The sequence below is a fragment of the Diachasmimorpha longicaudata genome, chromosome 14 (assembly GCF_034640455.1).
Source record: "Diachasmimorpha longicaudata isolate KC_UGA_2023 chromosome 14, iyDiaLong2, whole genome shotgun sequence".
In the NCBI taxonomy this organism is placed as follows: domain Eukaryota; kingdom Metazoa; phylum Arthropoda; class Insecta; order Hymenoptera; family Braconidae; genus Diachasmimorpha; species Diachasmimorpha longicaudata.
The window spans coordinates 4,082,105-4,105,435 of NC_087238.1; the positions used below are offsets into that span (position 1 = coordinate 4,082,105).

The 23,331-nt window shown below is 34.7% G+C and overlaps 4 protein-coding genes across 8 annotated transcripts; 3 read left to right on the forward strand and 1 right to left on the reverse strand.

The window, feature by feature from the left end:
• Positions 1 to 806: 806 nt before the first annotated feature.
• Positions 807 to 13,274, forward strand: LOC135169271 (potassium voltage-gated channel subfamily H member 8). Its single transcript, XM_064134112.1, has 15 exons — positions 807 to 1,412; positions 2,393 to 2,503; positions 5,211 to 5,444; positions 5,567 to 5,695; positions 6,371 to 6,498; positions 6,605 to 6,833; positions 7,048 to 7,211; positions 7,302 to 7,515; positions 7,586 to 7,765; positions 8,236 to 8,435; positions 8,677 to 8,926; positions 9,018 to 9,277; positions 9,622 to 9,773; positions 9,843 to 10,005; positions 10,336 to 13,274. Exons 2-15 carry the CDS (start codon positions 2,428 to 2,430, stop codon positions 10,954 to 10,956), a joined length of 3,000 nt encoding a protein of 999 aa, XP_063990182.1. The 5' UTR covers positions 807 to 1,412; positions 2,393 to 2,427; the 3' UTR covers positions 10,957 to 13,274.
• Positions 13,275 to 13,580: 306 nt separating this feature from the next.
• LOC135169279 (syntenin-1-like) lies at positions 13,581 to 16,615 on the forward strand. Of its 4 annotated transcripts, XM_064134132.1 has the most exons (9): positions 13,581 to 13,736; positions 14,259 to 14,341; positions 14,674 to 14,886; positions 15,005 to 15,106; positions 15,183 to 15,418; positions 15,511 to 15,664; positions 15,756 to 15,865; positions 16,019 to 16,086; positions 16,161 to 16,615. In XM_064134132.1, the coding sequence occupies exons 2-8, from the start codon at positions 14,291 to 14,293 to the stop codon at positions 16,068 to 16,070; spliced, it is 918 nt and encodes a 305-aa protein (XP_063990202.1). In that variant the 5' UTR covers positions 13,581 to 13,736; positions 14,259 to 14,290; the 3' UTR covers positions 16,071 to 16,086; positions 16,161 to 16,615. The 4 variants fall into 4 exon arrangements, with proteins under 4 accessions (XP_063990202.1, XP_063990199.1, XP_063990200.1 ...); XM_064134129.1 differs by having other exon boundaries at positions 16,019 to 16,615; XM_064134130.1 differs by having other exon boundaries at positions 13,666 to 13,821; positions 16,019 to 16,615.
• A 90-nt stretch (positions 16,616 to 16,705) lies between these two features.
• Positions 16,706 to 19,897, forward strand: LOC135169273 (TBC1 domain family member 15). Of its 2 annotated transcripts, none has more exons than XM_064134114.1 (3): positions 16,706 to 16,864; positions 17,342 to 17,434; positions 17,693 to 19,897. In XM_064134114.1, exons 1-3 carry the CDS (start codon positions 16,838 to 16,840, stop codon positions 19,511 to 19,513), a joined length of 1,941 nt encoding a protein of 646 aa, XP_063990184.1. In that variant the 5' UTR covers positions 16,706 to 16,837; the 3' UTR covers positions 19,514 to 19,897. The 2 variants fall into 2 exon arrangements, with proteins under 2 accessions (XP_063990184.1, XP_063990185.1); XM_064134115.1 differs by lacking the exon at positions 16,706 to 16,864 and adding an exon at positions 16,925 to 17,074.
• An 81-nt stretch (positions 19,898 to 19,978) lies between these two features.
• LOC135169280 (uncharacterized) lies at positions 19,979 to 23,279 on the reverse strand. Its single transcript, XM_064134133.1, has 5 exons — positions 23,129 to 23,279; positions 21,657 to 21,990; positions 21,200 to 21,389; positions 20,578 to 21,126; positions 19,979 to 20,491 (listed from the first exon to the last, which is right to left on the reverse strand). Exons 3-5 carry the CDS (start codon positions 21,353 to 21,355, stop codon positions 20,312 to 20,314), a joined length of 885 nt encoding a protein of 294 aa, XP_063990203.1. The 5' UTR covers positions 21,356 to 21,389; positions 21,657 to 21,990; positions 23,129 to 23,279; the 3' UTR covers positions 19,979 to 20,311.
• Positions 23,280 to 23,331: the final 52 nt, after the last annotated feature.

Consider the following 23,331-nt stretch of genomic DNA (forward strand, 5'->3'; position numbering starts at 1 on the left):
CCTTCGGTTTGGTGACCATCGCAGTGAAATGAATCAATAGAAGAGTAATATCTCCGAATCGGAGAGAGATAGCGGGATTTTTGTTATGACATTAGTTGTAGCGCGCGAATCGTCCTACAAAAAAGGTTCTGATAAAAATTTTGCTACCTCCCCTGCATTTCGAGATATGCATCGAAAAGTGGGGAACAATCAAAAGTTACTTATCTCACTTTACAGTTCGCTGCTGATTTCCTTTATGTTGCAAACTTATTCTTTGTTTTCCATGTACACTAGTTACTATTTTCTTTCCTCACCTGCATCGAGTCCTCCATAACATTTACATACAGCACAGAACAGTATGTACATCATATATGTATCTCCCTATGTATCTCCCTATTCACCAGTTTTCAAATTTTCTGGTACCAGAATTTAAAATACTTGCAAATTGTCAATAACTGTTTGTCAACATGTAAACAAAATGTTTAAGGTACCACTCTGTATATAATTAAACTATATAGAGATATATGTTGTAATTAAATTAAATTAAAAGAGAAGAGTTTTTTTTTTTTTTTTAAAGGGCTGGAGAGAATGTCAAACAAAAGGAAAACTTGTAACATCAAAGAAATAAATAAATAGTAATAATAATAATTAAACTATATAGATTGTCAAGTTTTGTGTTGAATAAAAAAACATCTAAAAAATTATTGGAAATTTTAATTGTTGTGATAAATAACACAAAACCCTGACAAAAACATCAAAAAAATTCATTCGAATTATTCAAAATTCTTGAGAATGTAATTGTTTATGTAAAATGGGGGTGGGTAGAAATCATCTCACATACATTGATCATCGGTAGTGAAAGCTTTGTCGATATGGCTAGGATATGTCGAGTCTATCCACCTCCCACTCTTTTGTGATCCTTGTCCGCGCGTGAATCTACTCTGAAAAACGTAAAATATTGCGCATGCGATTCCCATAGTACGTGGTGATACTCATGGGGCAGAGTGAGAAGGGTAGTTTCTGTTTAGTTGAATTTTCCCACATGTTGCGCCTGAGTACGTGGGCGCAAGTCCGCCAGCCAGGACAGAGAGCCCGGGCCATCACACCAGTAGATCGGGGAGACAACCTCAACCTCTCGTTGGAAGTAAAAAAAAAACCCCTTTTTTTCCTCATCTCCTCTTATCACCCTTTCCCGTTTCAGTTTCGCGATTGCCATCATACAATACACGCGTTCACCCCCTTTTTTTCCGATCGGCATTCGCAAAAAAATTCATCCACAAGGATTTTCGATATTTTTCTTCACTCACTAGTGACGAATTGCAAGATCTATTGTCATGAAAAATAGTGAAATATTGGACAGTGCTTGAGTGAAAATTATTTATCATCACGAAGAGTTTCCCGAGATGCTTGTGAATTAAAAATTCATTATTAAAGTGAGTTACATTTTCATTGTTGTTATTTATCAATAATTGATCATGATAAATCGACCGCTACTTCTAGTTCTATAATTTAACGACGTTTGGGGATAATTAATTTTCAACCTTTCGATAATCGTGATGAACGACTAGAATTATTAAAATTGCAAGACAATGGGGGGAGGAGGGGGAAGTGATTTATCTATAAAAATTGTGGCAATGATTATTGAAAAGATTTCGCTCCATCGGGGGGAAATAATATTTGATCGATGACTTGAGGAACAGCGGTGTGTGAGGCATCATTAATTTCACACAAAAAGGATGTAATAATAATTAAGGCTGTAGGGGAAAAAGGGGAGAGTGAAGGATGGGGGAGGAAAATTATATAATTGTATTGTAGCTTATCGCCTTAGGCATTTGATGTCGACCTTTCGAAACTGTCACATCACTTTCCTATTGGGATTAATTGGAAATACATTTATCAATCGAATTCATTCGAACATTGTGATGATTAATTATGATTCATTTGAAAATTTAAAGAGTCATTAATGTTTCAGTAGTGAAGTGGTAAGGAGATGAGTCATAGATAGTTAGATATCTCAAAATCTAGGGGAGATAGCAGGATTTTTGTTATGACCTTTTTTGTGGCGCGAATTGAGTACTATAATAAAGGTTATGACAAAGAATTCGCTATCTCTCTTAGATTTTGAGAAATCGTGCAAAAACTGGTGTAAAATAAATCAACACATTTCGTTTTACCATTTCGCTCTCAAAATCTCAAATATCTCGAATATCTCAAAATCTGGGGGAGATAGCAGGATTTTTGTTATGACCTTTTTTATGGAGCGAAAAAAGTACTACAGTAAATGTCATTATCGAAAATCTTCTATCTCTCTTAGATTCGGAGATATTCCCCAAAAACTAGAGTGAGAAATGAGTGAACGTGTCTCGTTTCAACTCCCCTCTAGTGATTTCCTCCTCGTAATCATAATTTTCAGATATCAGCGGTGAAAGGATCATCCGGAGGGCCCCAATGCCAGCCAGGAAGGGTTTATTGGCCCCTCAAAATACCTTCTTGGACACTATTGCAACGAGATTCGATGGCACCCGTGAGTACTCCTTAAAATTTTATTCGATAATTCATTTCCCTGAGAAAATGGACTCGCAATCGTCTGAAAACTCTTATCCATAATAATGTCTATCAATGCGAGGGACGAGGTGGGGGTATCGGGCTGTGTAATTACGGCAATGGAGCAGAGAATTCGGATTTATTTCAGCACCTTTCCGTAGCACTCATCGATCCAGAGAGAAATCAGGTCGACTCGAGATCCGAATACCGAATCTGAATGACCGCGTGGCCCTTATTCTCGCGATTTTTTCACTCGCGAGAATATTTTATATTTTATAATTCAAAACATTAAGTCATTATCCGCGCTATCTTCTCATTTTTTTAATTTTTAATAAATTTATGAAAAACAGTTTCGATTTCAACAGATTATTTCACTTCTTTCCAGTCAAAAATCTTCCAAATAATTGAAACTTTTGGCGGAGATTTTCCCGGCCACTCACCCCCTTCTAGTGATCACCCTCAACACTAATTAGTTTTCCACATAATTAATAATACAATAGTTGACTCAGAATATTTTTTCCTTTTAGACGTGAAATAAAATTCAAAAACGAAATTCAAAATCATTCCGAGACGCCCTTTAATTACTAAATTAAATTCATCCTAATAAGACCTGATTATTCATATAGTTCCTCTACTATTGGCCTCTTTCCTCGTATATTTAACGCCCATAGTTTTCCAAAAAGTCCAAAAACATGAAAAATGAGAATATATCGACAATAACTCGGTAAAAGGATTCATTTTGCGGTGCAATAGTAGCGTCATGTGTTTTCAATTATTTTTTTTATAGACAATGGGAGTATTGGATGCTCCAGTGGACCCAGTCTCCACTTTATGAGAGCTATCTATATTTACGCTTCGTCCTACGTAGCCGCGTGTCTGACTACTTCTGTCATAAACTACTTGACCTAACGTGAAATACCAGATAATTGTCATTCACCGCACTCGCTGTGTCGATGTATTTATTCATTGGATATTTTCGATTTTCATACTTGAACATATTACGGAATATGACGGTATATCGTTCACTGTGCATTGAGGGCATTGACCTTTGGGCTACTGCGATTCCTTTGGCCCCAATCTCATGAATTCCAACTTGATTTCAAAGCTCGTGGCGAATGTCTGGAGAATTATCAGATGTTCAGAATTTGCAATTATAATCGGGGGAAACTTAGGATATTTATCAAGGAGTTAGTGAGTTTGGAAATCACTGGTCCAGTTGCAATAACAATTAATCGAAAATCGCATTTACTTCTTATAAATAAATTAATGGAAATTGTTTTCTAAAGGGTGAATTATTTTTTACGAAGTCGCAAATGATTTCTCGATTTTTTTATGTTTAGTCATCGGAAGTTTACACTTTAATTGTTGACTACAACGGAAATACTGATTTTTCTGTGAAATGCTGTACTAAGTTTTGATTTTTAATTTTTTTTTAAACAAAAACGATCGTAAAATTGAGGAAAAAAATGCGAGGTTCATTGTCATTGGGTTTTTGTGAAATTTTGTGTAGGTTTTCATAATTTTTGAAATTTTATAGTCTGATTTTGATAAAAATTACTGTCCTGCCTTATAATCTCAAAAATTACTACCCCGACTACTAAATTTTCCTTATTAACTCCGGAAAAGTTGTATATCGCCCTCGTAAAAATTCTGACGCAACATTTCCCAGGAGGAAATTCAATATCGGCATTAATCGACTGTATTCGGCGTTCATCGTTAACCAATCACATTGAGTTACCGAAAAATTGCTGTGTGGCACCGTAAAAAAACCCAATAAAATAAACTGACCTAGATAGGAATTTTTAAAAAATTCTATCAATTTTTCATTCAACTTCAAATAAAAAATGATACCCCATCAAATTTTATGGTGCCGTTTCGTAATATTTACGAAGCCACATATGATTAATTACAAAATTTATGAAACAATTTCTGGTACCGACAGGAATTTTTACGTGCGAGTAAACCACATTCCACTATTCATTAGTGCCCCACAGTAATTATTCACAAATTCCCAGACTCGAGCTATTTTTTTTTATTTATTCATTTTTTATTTAATGCATTCAAACCGTACGGTTTATTCTGCTACAGAAAACAATTTTTTCATTAACAAACTCGGTAATTATAAACTAGGATATTAGTACAACATTAAATAGGTTTTATAGTCTTTTAAATAGTCATTTTCCATGAGATGAAAAACGAATCAATTAGCAGTATCATTTTTTGATTTAAGGTCTTCAAAAATTTCCGAATTTCACAAGAGGGGAGAGTCCCTTTTTTTGTAATCACTCGAGCTATTTTAAGTAGTAATAGAACATCGGAATATTCGGTCTGACCTCCCACGTAATCTTTATCCCGCTGTGATACGTGTTTAGTACACAAAACCATAATATTCCACAACGCAATAAATATAGAATACTTGGTAATTATACGGAGGGTTAATATGGGTAACGTAGAAAAGACTTTAAGCTGCGCAAGACTTATACAGATTAGGGATTCAAATCGTTGAGTATATACAGGCGTACTTTGCTAATTGTGATAAAATATCACGTATCACTAATCTTCATGTCCATGATCTCCCTTCCTTCACCAATATTGTCACTGTTCAAGGATGTAAAAAAGTTAGAAAGCTACAGCTGATGGGCGTTTTACTTATTGCATTTTATTTTTGTTTGCCGATCGATTTTTAGACAGCAATTTTGTTCTTGGAAATGCTCAAGTTGTCAAGACCTATCCAATAGTATATTGCTCGGATGGATTCTGCGAGTTGACGAAATATCCTCGGGCGCAGATCATGCAAAAGGGATGTGCTTGTAAATTTCTATACGGTCCAGAGACGACAGAGGAAAATAAAACTTTAATATGGAAAAGTCTTGAAAATAAAACTGAATTGAAACTTGAAGTGGTATTCTACAAGAAAGATGGTAAGTAACAGTATAAAATATTTTTTATCGAGTTAATTAACGTATTTTTTGAAGGTATAAAGTTGAATGATAAATTATTATTTATAGTGTAGGATGTAAATCAATGGATTGTTGTGTTGCAGGTGAAAAATTCAACTGCTTACTCGACATCGTTCCAATAAAAAATGAAAAAGGAGATGTCGTGCTATTTCTCGCATCTCACAAAGACATAACAGACACAAAAATTGTTCCTCACTGGGACTCTGATGATGGTAAATATAACCGAACAATATTTGTTTTTATTTAAGGTTGTTGTCGTGTGAAATATCTACTCTACAATTTTTTCTTAAATTTTTAAGATAATAAATTCAAAAATTTAACTGCAAAATTATCATCTTTTGTTTGTAATTCTCCAATTTGAATTTGAGATAGAAATTTTTGAAATTGAATTGAAGAACTTTTCATATGTTTAAATACAGCGAATCAATAAGATTTTTTGTTAATGAAGAGATCCATAATTTTTCAAATAAAAATGGTTTAGGGTACAAGTCACATAATTGAATATCACCAAAAATTAAAATTGTGGCCCACGAAACTTCGTGACACACTAATTAATAAAAAATAGCAAAAACATTATATTTTTTCTGCAAATTAATCCGATCACCAGTTAAATACCGCCAGAAAATCAAGAAAAATGTGCATTTCAGTTAAGAATATATCAAACATTCTAAATTAAATATTAATAATAAAATAAAAATTTAAAAAATTGTCCGGTGGTCGGGTGCACCGGTTCCTGGTTCGATTCCTGATCGGGTAGAGTGATGAGATCTACCATTTTCAAAGCCTTGATCACTCGCCACGTGCCCCTCATCACTTGAAGCGATGTAAAACCAGTATAAAAATAAATAAATAAATTAAAAAATAAAATAAAAAAATTTCTTCACTAGATGGAAATTACGATATCGATCCGGAAACACCATCAGCAGACTACGGCCGAAGACGACGAAGTCGTGCAGTTTTATACACATTATCCGGCCATTACAAACAGGATAAACACAAAATCAATATCAATAAAGTATGTTCAATGAGGATTAAGTTGAATGCAATTACTGTGAACAAACTCTGTTATGCGACAGCATCATTCATCCAATACAAATGTAACATAATGCATTGTTTATCAGCAATTATTGCACTCGCCTGCGGCTCCGTTACCTGAGTACAAAACATCTGCTGCCGAGAGATCTCATGCAATTTTGAGTCATTATGGTGGGTTCAAATCTTGTTGGGACTGGTTGATACTCATCGCTACCTTCTACGTAGCAGTTATTGTTCCATACAACGCAAGTTTTGTCAATGTTGGCAGACCATTCATGATCAGTGATGTCATTGTCGAAGTACTTTTCATATTCGGTAAGAACATCTGTTTATATCAGTATTTTTATTTTATTTATAATTCATTAGCGAAGGAGTTAAAAGAGTCACATTTACTAATTGACTCGACCAATTTTTGATGAACATATCAAATTGTAGGATTGATAACTAAATAAGTTATTCCAGATGAGTCGAAAAATTGTTTATCTCATATTATATTTGAAATTGTTGAATAAAAACAATATTTTTCCAGACATTGTGCTGAATTTTCGAACCACTTACGTCAGTAGAAAAGGAAAATTGGTAATTAATGGAAAGAAAATTGCAGTCAATTATTTAAAAGGGTGGTTCTTGATTGATCTCGTTGCTGCTTTACCCTTTGATGTACTGTATGCAGCTGATGTTAACAGTGGTGAGGTACGCAATGCAATTCAATGCGATTGTTTTATCGAAAAAATCAATAAAATTTTATTTCTCCGGTAAACAATAATTTTATTTTCATCACAGGAACCAGGACATGGACACATTCACCTGATTAAACTCACGAGGCTACTCCGATTGGCCAGATTACTTCAAAAAATGGATCGATACTCTCAATACAGTGCTATGATTTTGACACTTCTCATGTTGTCTTTTACATTGTTAGCTCATTGGCTCGCCTGTATATGGTACGTTATTGCGGAAAAGGAGAGATTGAAAAAGGATAAGGATTGGAATTTAGGTGAGTCGATATTCTGATTATTCATGATTTTTTTATAATAAAAATAATAAAGAAATTAATTTTGGTGCAGGATGGATTCATACACTGGCGGAACGCCTTCGCATTGATGTACAAAATGTATCACATACTGACAGCTATATAACAGCCCTCTATTTTACATGTAGTAGCTTAACGTCGGTGGGATTTGGCAATGTTTCTGCCAATACGACGTATGAAAAAATTTTTTCAATTTGTACGATGCTTGTAGGAGGTAAATATCAACGATAATAATTCAGTAGCGAAATGGTAAATCCAGATAAGTCACTTTTGACTAATAACCAGTTTTTGATGGATATCTTGACATCCAGGGAAGATGGAAAAATTTTTATCATGACATTGTTGGGGAGGATCTGGAGTTGGGGGGTTCGTATGGTGAAAAAAATTATTGTTATTAAGAATATGTGATTTCTGATATATTTTCTCTGATATATGATGTCTTCAGGACGTATATCTTCAGGGCAGTCACTCCAGGGTGAACCAAATACAGTTTCAGATATGAGAATTATGTTGAACTAGAATATTTAGAATTATTCACAATTATTTCACCTTAGGAAACAACAAATTTGGGAAATTTGTAATAATTCGGGAACTCTCTAAACATTTTTTACCACTTCGCTAGTGAATTGTCATAAACTCTTATTTGCGAGTAACTACTTTACAATAAATTGCAAAAAATTTCAGCCCTCATGCATGCTGTTGTATTTGGCAACGTAACTGCCATAATTCAACGGATGTATTCGAGAAGATCTCTTTACCACACGAAATGGAGAGACCTGAAAGATTTTTTAACATTGCATCAGATACCAGAGAAGCTGAAGCAAAGAATGCAAGATTATTTTCAAACAACATGGTCATTGAATCATGGCATCGATATTCACGAGGTAAATATCCTTTGTCAACTGTTCTGGGAATCTAATTTTACAGGGGGTGGTTGGGCAAAACGGACCCCTAATTATTTTCAATATAATCATACCCATCAAAACCACGAGAGTTCTCATATTTTATTTATCACTGAGTGATTAAATTATTTGTAAATTAAATATCATTTATGAGTCACTTTAGGGAGAAGTATCACATGTCAAAATTTTTTAACTTCTCTTTTTCTCTCTTTAACTATCTTAGACTCTCAAGGAATTCCCTGAGGAATTAAGAGGCGATGTATGTATGCATCTGCACCGAGAAATTTTGAGTTTACCAATATTTGAAGGAGCCTCACAAGGATGCTTGAAGCTACTCTCACACCACATACGAAGTAATTTTTGTGCACCAGAAGAATATTTAATTCGCAAGGGAGACGCATTATCATACATATACTATTTGTGCAATGGATCTATGGAAGTCGTTCAAAATAGTATGGTAGTAGCAATATTAGGTACGACGTTCAGTAGTTAAAATAATAATAGTAAAGTTGACGATGAATTAATAAAATTTTTTTAATGAAAAATAATTCATTAATGCAATAGGTAAAGGTGATCTTGTTGGCTGTGATATAAGTATGCATCTCCAACATGGAAATAATGGAAGTGGTTTAGTTGGTTCTGGAGGTGACGTTATTGTTAAATCGAGCTGTGATGTTAAAGCATTGACCTATTGTTATTTAAAATGCATAAATATTCAGGGTCTCGTTGATGTATTGAGACTTTATCCGGAGTATCAGCAGCAATTCGCGCATGATATTGTTCACGATCTAACGCATAATTTGCGAGAAGGTTACGAGGTTGAGGTAATTATTTATGTTACATTCCTATTTCTGGGAATTAATTATCTATTTTTAGTCTTTCCTTAAAATTTTAATTTTGCAAGTACAGAGAAATCAATTTTCGTTGAACCAGAAATATCATTAATAATATTTTTGTTGCCACTACTTTGTCCTTTTTATTTTCTTAATTTTTTTCTCTGGTCTAGAATTATTTGTTATCGTCCTTGAAGGATAATAGAGGCTCATGGTGGTCTAAAATGTTATTTCCGAGTGTCGTTGTCTTCCAATTAAGCTACTAAGTGTCTTCTTCCAGTCCGAAGGACTTCTCATTTTTTTTAAATGCATATTGTTAAACTGTACCATTTCAGGAAGAACCAGACATGAACGGTATTCAATCGCAAACTCTCCCATCAATAAGTGAAGACGATGAGAACATGCCAGATGAGGAGGAAACTTCACCACTTTCTCCAGCAAACAGATCACCACTTCACACCGTAAGCCCTCGGCACGCCAAGTTCAGGTGAAGATAGTTCTTTCACTGATGTGATACCATTTTTATCTGATCCATCATTACAATGACATATTGCAGATCTGAGAATAGAGATAGGAGATTCGGAAGGGGTGGAGTACGAGGTAGATTGCAAATATTGGGACAAGAATCATTAGAAAATATTAATCGTGGTACTGTGGAAAGGGTGGAAGCAACGCAGATCTCCAGCGTTCATCAGGATGTCGTCGCACTTAGCTATGAGGTGCCTTTAAAAATTTCTACAATTTATTAATTTATTATATGGGTCACTCCATATCAACTCGCGAGCTTTCAAGCTCGTGATGTTTTATTTGTCACGTAAAAACCCCGGATTTTTCCATTTTTAATTTCGATATTTTTGATGGCTTGTTGTGCTCGAAAAATTGGAACAAAACAAGTCATTAAAAATTGAAATAAAGAAAAAGAACACAGAGTGGTGTATTTATGTGATGAACGGATGGGCACATTTGTAAAAACAAATAAAAAATGATGAGAGTTGGAACTGTAAAATAACTGTTTTATAATGAATATTTGTTTGTTAAATAATTTGCAGATGAGAAATGCTATTCAAGCACTCCAAGTTTTGGTGCGTTCACCCCACAGTAATCCAAATTTACCGACACCAGCTGGACGAAGTGGATCCAACGATCGTCTTCTCGCCAGAAGTTCGTCCCATCTACCAGACGGTCTTTGTTGGGAATCCCCCGCTCGTTTAATAGACGTCAGCACCCAGACTGATTGGCCAATTACCATTCTAGATCAATGGGTACGAGAGAATTCCCACCGAGTTCTCCAGATTCTCGGTCTTGATTCACCACTTGTTACACGTCACAATCGCACCATTCCAGCATCACCAACCACCCCATCTCCATCGTCTCCACCACCACCACCTTATGAGCCCCTTTCGTCCCCGGAAATCACTCGAACTTCCTCACGATGTCCAATCGACCAAGCTGCATTCTTCGACTCACATTCTAAACAGATCAACAATAGTGAGTCAAAAATATCAAAAATTTATCAAAAATCAAAAACTTACTGGGAAACTATCAATGAATTGCCCCATCGATTTAGTGCTGGTGATGCTGATAATTCATCGACATGGTATCGTGCATTACATAGCATGGAATATGTTCCAAAATCGAGATCTTTGAAATTCGATACTTTTGACAGTTGAGCATTAAAATCATAACAATTACTAAAAAATTTGTCATTCGTCAAATAAGGAGGTAATGATCGCCATTTCATTAGTTCTTTATCTCCTTATTAACTAATGTTATGGCAAAATTTTTATTGCATATTATGTAATAAAAATCTCATATCCACAGAACGTAATAAAAATTATTTATTACATATAATATAACTGTTCCCAATGGCCTATAGCCTTGTGGTGGTCTGACTTGACGTGTTCCAGGATGTTCAATACCTTTTTGGCTCAAATTGTGTTTTTAAAAATTTTTCTGGCTAATTATCGGTCGAATTGATGCAAAAAATTATCGCCGTTTTGCGTTTTGTCGTTATTTAATGGAGAAAAAAGTGTAGAACATCCTTAAACACTCGGAAAACTCCACAGGCATGATAATTATTCTCATAGTGGAAAATGCCCAGTACAATCTTGTAATTGCACAATTACTCTAGAATTATCTCTTCTCGTGCTCTCTATGATTTCATTATTATTTACACTGATAATAATACAAATAATAATAATAATAATGAATATTCAGCAATTTATATATAATACGATATGCAAAAGCGTATTTACATATCTTTTTCATACATATCGAATTCTACTATTTAATGTGATTGAAATATATGTATATAACAATGGGAATGATTGAAGACACAGTAAGATAAAAATATTATAAATCACCCGAATAATATAATTGTATTATATGACAACTAAGTGTATTATTTTTCCACATTTATTGTTTGAGAATATACATCGATGTCATGTCAATGTCATCACAGTCACATTAATAATTAACTATCGAGAAAAGATGTATTCAATTGATTGAAGCAAAAATGTTGTTTAAAAAATAGTGTTCTCATGACAAAATCAAAGCTTAATATATATTTTGTTATACTTTTTCTATGACAACTGTCTATTATCACAATGCAATAGAAAATCTTGCAGCGTATGTGCGTCAATAAGGCCCATTATTGTGTACGTGTGCCCCTAAATATCGAATAGGTGAAAACATTTGTCGTTGTTAAATTATTGTATTCAAGGATTTATAACATATTCAATTCAGACCGAGAAAATTATTGAATGAGAATTGTATACTGTACTTTGATCGCACAACAGTTTTTACAGAAAATTGATAATTTAAAAAATTATTTTACAACACGATGAGAGAGAAAAAAAATTATAAAGTGGCTCTAATGGATCACTCGATATGAGGGTCGATCTGAGCAGATCTGAGTCGAGAGCTAGTCGATGACAGTTCGTTTGATTGATTCCATATTAATTAGAGGATAAAATAAAATCAATTATTGTTCATTGATTTATGAAAATAATCGATGTTTATGGACGTTATATCCGGTCGAACCTTCAGAGTGATTGGCACGCGCCTTATGCCAGTATCGATCAATACCGATCGACCAATGATCGACTAGCAGTCGACCAATCATTGACCACCGACCGATCATCGACTGACAATCGATCAACAATAAACAAACCATCTATTCAATGATGGAATAACGATCGATCGACAGAGTGCTCTAATCGATCTCCAATCGAGTCTCCATCAAGAAGCCACCGATCAATCCACCAGGAGAATATAAGAATCAATCAAATTTACAGAGCCATGTCAATTGTAAAGTTAAAAGATCACTTTTGTGCTGGTCACAGCGTGAATTTATTACAAATAATCGATAAACTAAAATTACTTTTCCATTGACACCCGAACGATCTGGGCGATCTGGAAGAAATAAATTAAAAATATACATTTATGTTAATTTATGAAAATCCTAAGGAATTTTTGTTACATCGACCAGTTATTATTAATATTATTGAATATCGAAATCATTGGACAAATAATGGTATCGATGTGTATTTTTTTTTATCCAATGAGTAATAGATTACCTCGGAATCTTCCATTCATTCCTAATATCTTAACGTTTTGATGGATAATGAGAAGTGCATCTATTAATTAATCCATATAATTAAATAATAATAATACGAGTACACTCAATTCCCTCCAATATGATGATTCATATATCGCACGCATTATTCCAAAATACTTGAAGTCTCCATCCACGAAAATGAATTATCATGCAACAAGTAGAATAGATAAGTCATACTCCAGACAGTCAAAAAATATCATCCTCTGTACTATTTTCCATAAACATGTAATTCACTATCATCATGTAGGTATGTAAACTATAATTGTATAAATGAAATGTCAACCTAATATATTATAATGAATCATATCATAACAATTAATGGAAATATACTGTTGAATAAAAATAATGAGCAAACTAAACTAAAATCATTTCCTCGTCACTCGTATTTTCTTACCATTGATCAATATCAACTGCAATCACGATGATTAATGATCATTAATGATCTAATTATCTTTCTAATCATCGTTATGACTCCAGTGAAAAAAACCTTAATTTTCGTCTAGTGTGAAAGTCCCCTGAGGCAAGACGGGTCATTAAAAATAAATAAATCTTTCGGAGATAAACACATTTGCAAATATAAAATCTCACGAGTTAACATGGAATGTCCCATAAAAATTTGGTTTTCAAAATAATATCATAAACTTAAAGATGCGTACGCATGTACAGAATACCACACAAATGGCGATAAACTGTAACTGCAGTGTACTATATCATGTATAATCAATTAATGCTAACTCTGCCGGACCACATTTTACTTGTCAAACAGATAACAAAAATTTTCATTCCTCATTGTGATCATCAAAATTCCAAGAACAACAGATCAAGTGACAGGTATTTATTCCAAGTGACAACACATTAACAATAACACTAACAACGTGAGAAGTTCAAAGAATCTGTCCAGGGTTTATCATCAATTGTGAGTATCTCCATAAGACACCCCTAAATGACAACAAGACACTTTGACAAATGAGGTGGTCCATTCATCTGTCTTTTTATTTTCTAATTGAAAAATTTCGTGTCATATACTTTTAGAATAATTAATTTCTATTATACAATAAGTATTACTGTATTCATTATTATTATTATTATTAGTATTATTACGTAGCATTTACTCCCCCCCTTATTTTTTTATTGTATTTCCCCAAGAAATTTCCTCCGATATTAAAGTTGATTATGAGTGTTGATGATGCGTCATAAAGTCTGTGACCAACGAAGTGACAGCCCCAACTCCTCTCGTATTAAATTAATTTCTGTGATTACAATTATTCAGCATAAGCTCCTAATTGTGCGATAAATTTATAACATAAATTTTCCTGCTAACGATTCATATTTATAACAAATTATTTTTTTCAGTTTTGATTTCCTCATCAGCGTTAAACACCAAAATGGCACTGTATCCATCTCTCGAAGACATGAAGGTGGATCAAATGATGAAGGTGATGATCTTTTATTATAATCATTGAATAGTTCCCTCAAAATGTTATAGAAAGTGTACCATTTTGTTCTACTCAATGACTCCGAAATTTTCAGTCTTGGGAAATTATAAAAAAGTTTACTGACAAAGTAGGAAAATTGTTCGACGGTTACGACACTTCATGAAGCAGTAAATAATAATAATGTTTAACAATAATTATTTTTTACGTCGATTCTATCCCTTTAATGAATTGTTTTCAAGAAATCTGAAAAAAGAAGTCAAACGAGAAGAAATCGACAAGAATCTCTCAATCGTTTCCTCTTGCTGTAATTAATATGTGTGACATTTTGTTAGGCTCAATTGCAATCAGAATATGCTGAGTACATACCCCAGATGAACACAAGTACAGCTCCACTAGCTCCATCAGCTCCAAGTGCCCATCAACAAGGCTATGATGCACTTTCTGGAGCATTGTATCCAGCCCTGGGAGACTATATGGGCCTTGAATTAACGGCTGAAATGATTGAAGCCAATATGCCTGAGTATTCGGTTGCCATTCGGGAATCAGTGAGTTGCATCATTTGGAATCATAAATATTTTATATGCAAACATTAAAATAGTTGTTGGAGTATTAATTGGCTCAGTAATAATTTTAATAATCGTAATCATTAAAATAATTATTTAGATGGCAGTTGCCACATCAAGACCAATTTCTGGAATGATTGCACCAATCTCTGGTGATTCTGAGGGTTTAAAACGAGCTCAAGTGACAAATGCTATTAGAGAGGTAAAATTATAATTCAACTGTGATCACTAATATGACTTAAAAATACCCTTCATTTCTTTATTCTCTAATTTCACAGTTGACGCTCTGTAAAGATAAAGATGGCAAAATTGGACTGCGTGTGCACTCAATAAATAGTGGAATCTTTGTTTGTCTTGTAAGTCCCAATTCTCCAGCAGCTCTTTCAGGCCTCAGATTTGGTGATCAAATCCTCGAACTCAATGGAACTTCTGTTGCTGGTTTTTCAATGGATCAGGTGCATAAATTATTCAAAAATGCTCCGGTTAATGGCATCACAGTAGTCGTCAGGGACAGGTGATGGAGTGTTTCTTCTTATTTTTAAATTATTTCTTGAATTCATGAAATCCCTGAAGTCTCATTTTCATTAATAATCTAATTTTCCGTAGACCTTTTGAGCGCACAGTCACAATGCACAGAGATAGTTCAGGCCAAATTGGATTCCAATTTAAAGACGGAAAAATAATAGCACTCGTTAAGGACTCATCAGCAGCTAGGAATGGACTCCTAACAGATCACCAAATATTGGAAGTCAATGGAAAGGTCAGTATAGTTAAATGCACAATTAACATGACTCGTTAGTAATCTTATTTGACTTATGTCACTGCTATTTCGAAAATTTTCAAAATTTCAGAATGTTGTTGGACTGAAGGACAAAGACATTGTTGCGGAAATATCAAATGGCCCTGCCGTCATTACCATCACAGTAATTCCTTCATACATCTACGATCATATGATCAAGAAGTAAGTAGACAAAATCAGTAACTAAGTGGCAAAACGAGTTAAGTTGACTGATCTCTAAATCGAGTGAAAAGGGTCTCACCTCGTTCTACCACTTAACTATTTTAAATAACACATGAGCTTTATCAAAAATATATTAAATTAATTCTCATTTAGGATGTCAAACAGCCTCTTGAAGCTGATGGATCACTCATCTGCCAACTTCTGAATGTTTCCGTGACGAAGTTATGATATTTTTATTTTTATCATTTTCACTATCAATAATCATCTGTATAGAGTAATGGAATATTTTATACAGGAAAGTGCCAATCAACAGTTGCTTCAACTATTGCAAATTTCATTTCTGGACTTAGATGACGTCAGATCGGTACAGATAGACCACAGTAATTTCAGGAAATTCATTTATTTAGAAAACGTGCATAAGGGAGGGTGGGATAAGGACACATGAGGGGAACTGGACACATTAAGGGACTTAATCTCCTTTCACCACTTCCCTCCTGATTTCCTGATCTTCATTGCCATTGAACCAACTTAAATTAAAAGGTGTCTGTTTTACCCCACCCACCCCTATATTATTCTATAATATAAACTATAAAATATAAAAAAAGATAACAGAAAATAACAGATATATTATACCGTTATTACATATGAACATCAGTAGATGTGTGGAAATTTATCATGTTAATATACTTTTTCACATACTATTATCATTATTATTGATTGTAAGAGGTAATAAAGAATCCCTTAAACAAATACATGTGTTATTTTTTAACGATACGATCCATCTGAAACTCTCGGAATATCCTATAGTGCATGCGTATTATGTACAATCCTACTAAATGGTATAGTATCTGCTTGGGTTGACTACTGTCATCCGGGAATAAAAGATTTACGTCTTTAGTATGATCAGTGCAATTTTTAACTTTATTGATATCACTTTTGTTAAACAGATTTTGAGTAAACCATTTTTTAATCATGTTCGAACCAACGGAAGTAGGAAAGGTAACGTAACATTGAAAGATAAAACGAACATCATAATAGTTTTTTATTATTCGGGAGAAGAACATTACGAACAATTGCTCCCAATTATTTCTAAAAATTTAATAATAATCTCAGAAACACGAGAGAAATATTATTAAAATACTGAAAGACTATTTCGAATATGGTTTTTATTTGATCGTGAAGATACAATTATTTATGTCGAGTCAAAAGGTTAATTTTTATCCTTTTTGCCAGTTAAAAATTCAGATAATAATATAGTAATATCGTCGGTAATAGATTTGTAAAGGTTGATTTCAATTTTCTACGAAGTAATAAGGATTTATATATTTTAATTTTGGGAATGAACATAACCTCAAACGTGAAATAATAATACGCACTTAGACATCAGGCAGAGAACTCACTTGATACGTTGCTCTGTTATTGTTGCTTGATAAAATATTGAGAAAATATTGTTCTTAAAATTATTTTCCGTTTCAGGATCTCTGCATACATACGGGGGTTGTTCTAAGAGGTGCAAACATCAGGGAGGATGAAGTACACAGCCTGGGCACTTTGAACATCGTAGAATATGTAAGACACGATTAAAACAATTACAATCCTCTAAATTAGAATAATATGACCAAGAATATCTTATATTTCATGAGGTCGTGCCTTGGGCTCGTGCTATGAAACCCTCATGACCCAAAAAAAAATCTTTTCTTGGGCCCATCGAACCGCTTTTGATATTTATCCACCGAAATTCGTTTTGCATAATACATAATACATAACATTAATACTAATAACGATGATAGTACCCTTAATAATATTAATAACAAACATATATTGCAGAGCTTTGGGAAATGCATCGAATGGAAGCCCATCGAGGTCTCATTCGTCTCAGAGCATCAGGATCAAGATCCCGAATGGTCGGTAGTAGAGTCTCACACACGTCGAACACGTACATCCTCCTGTGAAGGATCTGATTGTCTCGGAGGGCGTCCTAAAACAGTCCGCATACCCTTCTCAGACTTAAAATCATTTCGCATTAATCACGGTGGTCAACAATTAATATTTATGCAACGAGATGGAACAACATACGTTGCATTTTTTCAACTGTCAAATGCCGAAAGTTTTGTCAATTCGTTGAGGGGTTTCGTCAAATTTGTCAAATCAAAAACAGATAAAAATCTTTACCTCGTATTAGACGAGTACACAACAGTGTTGAACAAATCATTTGCTGAATTGGATCTCTTCCCAGAGAATACGTCTGATTATGTCTGGAAATTCGTGAAAAATTTGCACAATCGTCCTTACGAAACAACACTGGAGGCATTCAGCAAATTGGCGGACATTTGGATTTATAAAGAACCTGTCAAACAACCGGTGGAGGAAGCTGTTGCTGATCTACTGAACAGATCTCTGACAACTGAATTGAGGGGTGAACATCCACTGAGTTCAGCAGGCTCGAATGGTGAAGAGTACGAAGTTATAAGTGAATTGGATCAGAAATTCATACTTCCACCCAGGCCTACTTGTCCTCGTGGTGCTCCTCTCTCTCAAGAACAATGGGACAGATGCAAAGATGCAGAAGGAAAAGTTACAAATCCCATAACTATTAAAGAGATTATATTTCGAGGAGGTATCATTCCTTCTCTGAGATACGAAGTCTGGAAATTTCTTTTGAATTATTATCCCTGGAATTCAACATTAGCTGAAAGAAGTGAACTACGAAACGCTAAAACTGATGAATATTACAGAATGAAGCTACAGTGGAAGTCGATGTCAGTGGATCAGGAGAACAGATTTTCTGATTACAGAGACAGAAAGAGTCTGATCGAAAAGGATGTCAATAGAACTGATAGAACACATCCTTATTATTCTGGCGATAACAACGCCCACTTGGGACAACTTTATGACATTCTCATGACATATGTAATGTATAATTTTGATCTTGGATATGTTCAAGGAATGAGTGATCTCCTCAGTCCTATTTTATGCCTAATGGATAATGAAGTCGATGCGTTCTGGAGTTTCGTTGGATTCATGGAGAAAGTGAGTTCTAATTTTGAGATCGATCAGGCTGGTATGAAGGCACAATTGTGCCAATTACACACTCTACTGAATGTCACTGAGCCCCAGCTTGCACAGTATCTTGGTAAACATGAATCCGGAAATATGTTTTTCTGTTTTCGATGGCTCTTGGTATTGTTCAAGAGAGAATTCAATGCAATCGATATCATCAAACTATGGGAGGTCCTCTGGACCGATTTACCGTGCAAGAATTTTCATTTACTCATGTGTGCTGCTATTCTTGATACTGAGAAGAGTGCATTGATGGAAAATCGGTATGGATTCACGGAAATATTGAAGCACATTAACGATCTGTCACTTCACATCGAACTCCCCTGGGCTTTATCGAAGGCCGAAGGAATTTATCATCAACTGATGGCAGTCGAAGCCAATTTACCGGATAATGTTCGTACTATCATTGGTCTCACACCGATTCATACTTCACCATTGAGCAATTATTCAGAGGAGGAAGAGGAGGGTCAGAATGAAGCACGTTCATCTCGAAATGATTCAAGAAGGCTGAGCGATGACAGTGGAAATATCAAACTCGGTAATGACGAAGTTTCTTTTGAACGTTCCTTGAATGTCTCTTACTTGTAAAATGGTTTTCATTTGCTTTATTTTATTCTTTCAATTCAATTCACACGATGTAGTAAAATGAAGTAGTCATGTTCGACGTTAACTGATAAGTCACAATGAAAAAATCTTTTTTCGTACTGTCATTGATTGATTGTTAGACAGTTATTTCGGAAATCAAAGGATTGAGAAAAATGTAAACCCAATTGACAATGGTATTTCATTCGTACTATTTACGAGTCATTTAATTGGCAAATTATTTTTTCTTCACGTTAAAAATTCTATCTTAAACACTCTATTCACAAAGTATTTTCCATGTTTTTCTCTCGCCTTTTATAGATTTGTAAAGAGTGTTATTATACCTGTGTATATATTTCTAATAAAAAAAGAATCAGGAAATACTAAAAACTGACTTTTCTTCAACGAGTTGTGAGAGTCCCACTGTTCAGAGGAGATTTGGGGTGGAGTGGGGAAAAAAATGAACAATCGTTTTTCCATTGCACAAAATTTATTCAAATTAGCATAATTCAACATACCCTTTACCGCAAAAGAAGATCCCCAAAAAAAAACCCGATAATTAAAGTGGTGTAAATAACCCAATTATATCGTTGATAATCTTCAAACGAAAGATTCTTTTATGCAAGAAAAAATCATAATAAAACAAAATTCATAGCTGTTTTTCATTCTTTGTCCATCGGGTCATCAAATAAAATAAGTCAATCATGTTAATTAATAATAATAAAGAAATGAATGTACGAGGATAGCAAGCAAAAATAATATATAAAAACATCGTTGACACCTCAGTGATTGATTAGATTCTTGTTAATTGTCTTCAGCAATTGTGTTAATTCTTGAATTTATCGCAAGTACTTGAGCGATAAATGATGTATCATTCATCACAATAGCCAAAGCTGACAGAAGACTCTTCATATCCTGTGATGTTAGGTCCATTTGGCGAGCACATTTGTCAATCATCTTGATTTCATCATCAGTGAGGGGCGTCTGCAAATAAAAATTTTACTGATATAATTATCGAGTCAGAAAAATGACTTCAAAATAACTGAAATGATGTCAGCAGAAATGTTTACCTTGGATAAATTGCGAAACTTGTTGAATGGCATTTTAACTTTTCTCTTTCCACTGTTGGTTTGATAAAAAAAGGTAAACATTTGGGAATTATCAAGAGTCAATGCAAAATATAAACCGGCAGTAACATGGCCTTTCGTATCTCTTGCTAATAAACTCCTGAAATTGTATACCAAATTTCTCCTTTCAGTAACATCAATGGCAGTTAAATACGGCCTTGCAACATAAATTAGAGCAACTTGGGTACGTTCTAAGGCACCAGGGCGTGTTTCTCTCTCATGCCACTCAACGTAATCAGGATCTTGTGGACAGAGAGAATAATTGTACTCCTTTTTGCATTCAGGCTCATCTGATTGTGTAAACCAACCAGTGTGTGGATACAATTTGTCAGCCATAACAGTTATAACACGTGCAACGTGATAACCAGGATCGAGAAGTAGTACACCGTGACGTCCATTGATGTTAATTTTTAGTGAAACAAGAACATGCTCCTTTTCACCAATATCCGCTGCTGGTGGACCACCTACATATCCCTCAATGTCCCCAATTGTCTGCAAAAGTCAATTTAATATCTTATTATTTATTTCTTATCACTATTCGATCATAAATGGAATCTTACGTTACCTCCTCACATGATACCAAGTAAAGGCCACTTGTTATACCAGGGAATCTCTCCTCGAGCCCATTTAATCTGCTGATTAATTCGAATCCAAGACCAACACATGTATGATGTTTTCGCGTTATCAAAGGCTGATATTTGTGATAAAAACGCTCCACCATCGGTTCAGAATGTTCTTTAAAGTCCTTGTAGAACCTAATTACAGATTATTCATTTATACTTTTTATATTGATGAGTAAATGACCAGAGTATCATCTTATCAAGCAAAAAATTATGGTCCCGATAATTAGAAAGTTCAATTTAGTTTATTTTAACAAATTGTAATCCACATCGCTCCATTAGAAAAAATCAAAATTAAATTCAAACTTCCCAGGGACTGTTTTGAATTATTCGAATTATGGAAATCTGTCCGGTAAATAATTTACACAACAACCTTAAGATTAATTTAAGACTATAGCGAACCTCAGAAAATTTCCAATGGTATCATAGCGATGCTCGCGCAGTAGACGCTGTGTTTTCAGCTCCACACTGCCTGCTAATTCCTCATACTGTTCGACAGTATCGACGGTCAACGTTTTAGACTCAGAATGGGCCCAAACCGGCAGGGGTAGCGGAACACCCCTGATCCAGGGCCCCCGGGCCTGCCCCTGTGGCTGGCACCATGATTCTGCCGACTCGAGTCAACTCGGCCATTCATTACCCCAACGGCCCACTGTCGGCAAATATCCATTCTCATCCCTGCAGCTGCTTATCGGCTCCACAGGGCTCTCTCCGTGCTTTTTACTCTTCTCTCGCTCTGCATTCATTTAAATAAACAATTATTAAATTAGTTAGAAATTAGAGATGGAGTTGACGTCTTTAGAGAAAATGCTTTGAGTTATTTTGAAGTCTCTGCCAGCTGACCCGATTGTCCCCATCGATTTGTGGATAGAAAAAAAGTAAAATTATAATTTGTACAGGATCTTTTCAACGAAGGAAGACAATTATCGATAATGATCGAAGAATTCGAACCTTTGGGTGATCGATTCGTGAATTTTTCCACAATAAATCATTGCAATTTCATTATCCATGACCTCCGGGTTCACGTTATTATTATAAATGTTCGTCAAAGGCATTTTTTGGCAGTTTATTGAGGAAAGAACAGAAAAAACGAGGTTAGGGCGCATCTCCAGTCCCTTAATTTATCTACTGACTGTCGAAGTACCTTAATTCGTACTAACAAACTTGTGCCACTTATTCTACAGCGCATGAGTCAATCAATATTGTTAAATGAATGTACAACTCCAAGTCCACGTGTCCGTCGCAGACATTTTGTTGATACATATGGATGTTTCGACATCTGATTGTTCATACAAAACAACGTACCCTTCGAGCTCACAAACATTGGAAATTTACAATTATCATATCGAATGGGGAAATAACCTTTGACTCATTTCACGATAAGAAAATTAAGACTAAATGAACAATAATTTTATCACTCTTCCGTTGAGTGTTTGGTTGTAATAAATGTTTTGATCGTCAGCAGAAACAATTTATTTTATTCCCCTAGGGGTTGAAGAGTGCGATTCTAACCTCTTTCGCTCGATAAAAATAAAATATCGTGTGCCACAAGGGAGGACAATATTTTCCCCCTGGAAACACAATGTACGACTCTTCATCGTCAATATAAAAAATGAAGGAGTGACGTCTTATCATTTCATGAAATATCAGGTCACGTGGACAACGGGGCGAGGTCGTTGCTTCTTTTATGGAACAAAGCAACCCCGTCTCTGAATGTAACGTCGTGGAGAGTCACGAGACATCAAAAAATATTCTAAACATTTTCTTCAAAAAAATCAAAATTGGGATTAAAAATTGGAGAATTTAGATCAGATACTCATAGAAATATATTGAGTGTAAGTTGTGCTTTGGAAAATATTTGAGGATAAGCTTACCCATACAATGAGCGGACCAATCAAAAGAAAAACTTCCTCCTCTTGAAATCTTGTTCACGTGTCCAAAGTCCGAGCAGAACTGACGCTTTTGTATATGCGCAATACCATATATACCATCGCACAAGTATATCTGAAGCATTCACTAGGTTCCTCGAAGTGGTGGGAGTTCTAGGGGCAGTTGGGATTTGATGAAGTGGGGGTAA

What these genes read in the sequence shown, in the direction of transcription:
- LOC135169273 (XM_064134114.1), top strand. Translation starts at nt 16,838, where the DNA reads ATGTTCGAACCAACGGAAGTAGGAAAG. An exon ending in AACCAACGGAAGTAGGAAAG is followed by an intron (nt 16,865 to 17,341) that starts GTAACGTAACAT and finishes TTTCCGTTTCAG; the next exon opens with GATCTCTGCATACATACGGG. An exon ending in CTTTGAACATCGTAGAATAT is followed by an intron (nt 17,435 to 17,692) that starts GTAAGACACGAT and finishes CATATATTGCAG; the next exon opens with AGCTTTGGGAAATGCATCGA.
- LOC135169271 (XM_064134112.1), top strand. Translation starts at nt 2,428, where the DNA reads ATGCCAGCCAGGAAGGGTTTATTGGCCCCTCAAAATACCTTCTTGGAC. An exon ending in CTGATGTTAACAGTGGTGAG is followed by an intron (nt 7,212 to 7,301) that starts GTACGCAATGCA and finishes TTTTCATCACAG; the next exon opens with GAACCAGGACATGGACACAT. An exon ending in ATGGCATCGATATTCACGAG is followed by an intron (nt 8,436 to 8,676) that starts GTAAATATCCTT and finishes TAACTATCTTAG; the next exon opens with ACTCTCAAGGAATTCCCTGA.
- LOC135169280 (XM_064134133.1), bottom strand. Translation starts at nt 21,355, where the DNA reads ATGGTGGAGCGTTTTTATCACAAATATCAGCCTTTGATAACGCGAAAA. An exon ending in ACTTGGTATCATGTGAGGAG is followed by an intron (nt 21,127 to 21,199) that starts GTAACGTAAGAT and finishes TGACTTTTGCAG; the next exon opens with ACAATTGGGGACATTGAGGG. An exon ending in AGTTTCGCAATTTATCCAAG is followed by an intron (nt 20,492 to 20,577) that starts GTAAACATTTCT and finishes TTTTATTTGCAG; the next exon opens with ACGCCCCTCACTGATGATGA.
- LOC135169279 (XM_064134129.1), top strand. Translation starts at nt 14,291, where the DNA reads ATGGCACTGTATCCATCTCTCGAAGACATGAAGGTGGATCAAATGATG. An exon ending in TATTGGAAGTCAATGGAAAG is followed by an intron (nt 15,665 to 15,755) that starts GTCAGTATAGTT and finishes TCAAAATTTCAG; the next exon opens with AATGTTGTTGGACTGAAGGA. An exon ending in TACGATCATATGATCAAGAA is followed by an intron (nt 15,866 to 16,018) that starts GTAAGTAGACAA and finishes ATTCTCATTTAG; the next exon opens with GATGTCAAACAGCCTCTTGA.